Source organism: Etheostoma cragini, chromosome 22 (assembly GCF_013103735.1).
Source record: "Etheostoma cragini isolate CJK2018 chromosome 22, CSU_Ecrag_1.0, whole genome shotgun sequence".
NCBI lineage: Eukaryota > Metazoa > Chordata > Actinopteri > Perciformes > Percidae > Etheostoma > Etheostoma cragini.
The window spans coordinates 7,388,559-7,389,744 of record NC_048428.1 but is presented as its reverse complement, the minus strand read 5'-3'; the positions used below and the strand labels follow the sequence as shown (position 1 = coordinate 7,389,744).

Genomic DNA, 1,186 nt, shown 5'->3' with positions numbered 1-1,186 from the left:
CTGCTGGGCCGGACGGGGTTTGTCCCCTTACGACGTTGGTCCATCTGGAGGTCAAAACAAATACAACCCTCAGACCACTGTCATGTTAACACCATGGACTGTTCTATCACATCACATGTTGAATTAAAAGCACAAGTATAGAAGAGTTAGCTGTATAAAATATAATAGTTAATACATCATAGAAGATGACATTGTTTGAGACTGTTGTTTTCAGACATGGACTGTTCATAAAGACTCTCTGGAAAATTTGTCACGTCACATAGTCAGCAGCACTGATAAAGTGCCATACTCAAACTGTAATCACAATCTACTTATTGAAACTAATTAAAATTACACCTGACCTCGACTGCTATTAAGAATACGTTTTTTGTTTCATAAAAAATGAAAGATGGATTAGGCTGAATGAAGAGGTCAAATTGTCAGACAGATGGAGTCAAAGCCATGTCATTGGCACTGTGAAATCAGCTTTTTTCTCAATAAAGCTGAATTTATTAAAAATAGGCTAAATTGCCAAGCTTATTTGCTGATGGGTGAAAACTTGACACCTTATCACCGCTTTGGAAACATTAAAAAAAATGATTATTACATTCGTCACACCTGCTGCTCACTGTGTGGGGCTTTTGTTTGGGGCACAACGATAACTGAACATTTTAAACGGCATTTTGAGGCCTAAATTAAAAAAAACTAAAATACATATACATAGCCTACTGTATGTAGAATATGCGTTTATTATGAACACATTCAAATATGCATAATAAGGATTACATTAGCTTACTATTGCACCTGCTTGCTCAACATCAGCAAGAAGTTAAAGAAAATCTTGAAACATTATTGTTATTATATTATTTCAATGATCAGGCTTATTATTTAATAGATAAAAAAGACGGTCCGTATAAAACCAACCAACAAATCCAAGTCTACCAAAAGCTGCTTCAGTCAAGCTACTTCTTCAAACTTATAGGCTACAAACAGTCTTATTTGATGTGTATACACCGACGACTGCATGGGTTAATTTTGGGGTCTCAAAGGTAAAATACACAGAAAACAACATTGGTTTAGAAAGGTTATAAATCTCACATTTTCCATGTAAAAGTCCTTTTGTCAGTGACAGTAGGTCTGTAGTCGAACTCAAGGTGCAAAAAGTCGTCAGTTGAATTGTCTCTTTTAGAGAAATCGTGGTGTGCAA

The 1,186-nt window shown here is 35.6% G+C and overlaps 1 protein-coding gene across 1 annotated transcript in view; it reads right to left on the bottom strand.

Moving 5' to 3' along the window:
- LOC117938254 (basic salivary proline-rich protein 1-like) overlaps positions 1-1,186 on the bottom strand; it is a 15,873-nt gene extending 14,687 nt beyond the window's left edge. The window contains exon 1 of the mRNA XM_034862777.1: positions 1,078-1,186. Coding sequence (XP_034718668.1) covers positions 1,078-1,086 — 9 coding nt within the window. The 5' untranslated portion in view covers positions 1,087-1,186. The remainder of the gene's footprint in view (positions 1-1,077) is intronic.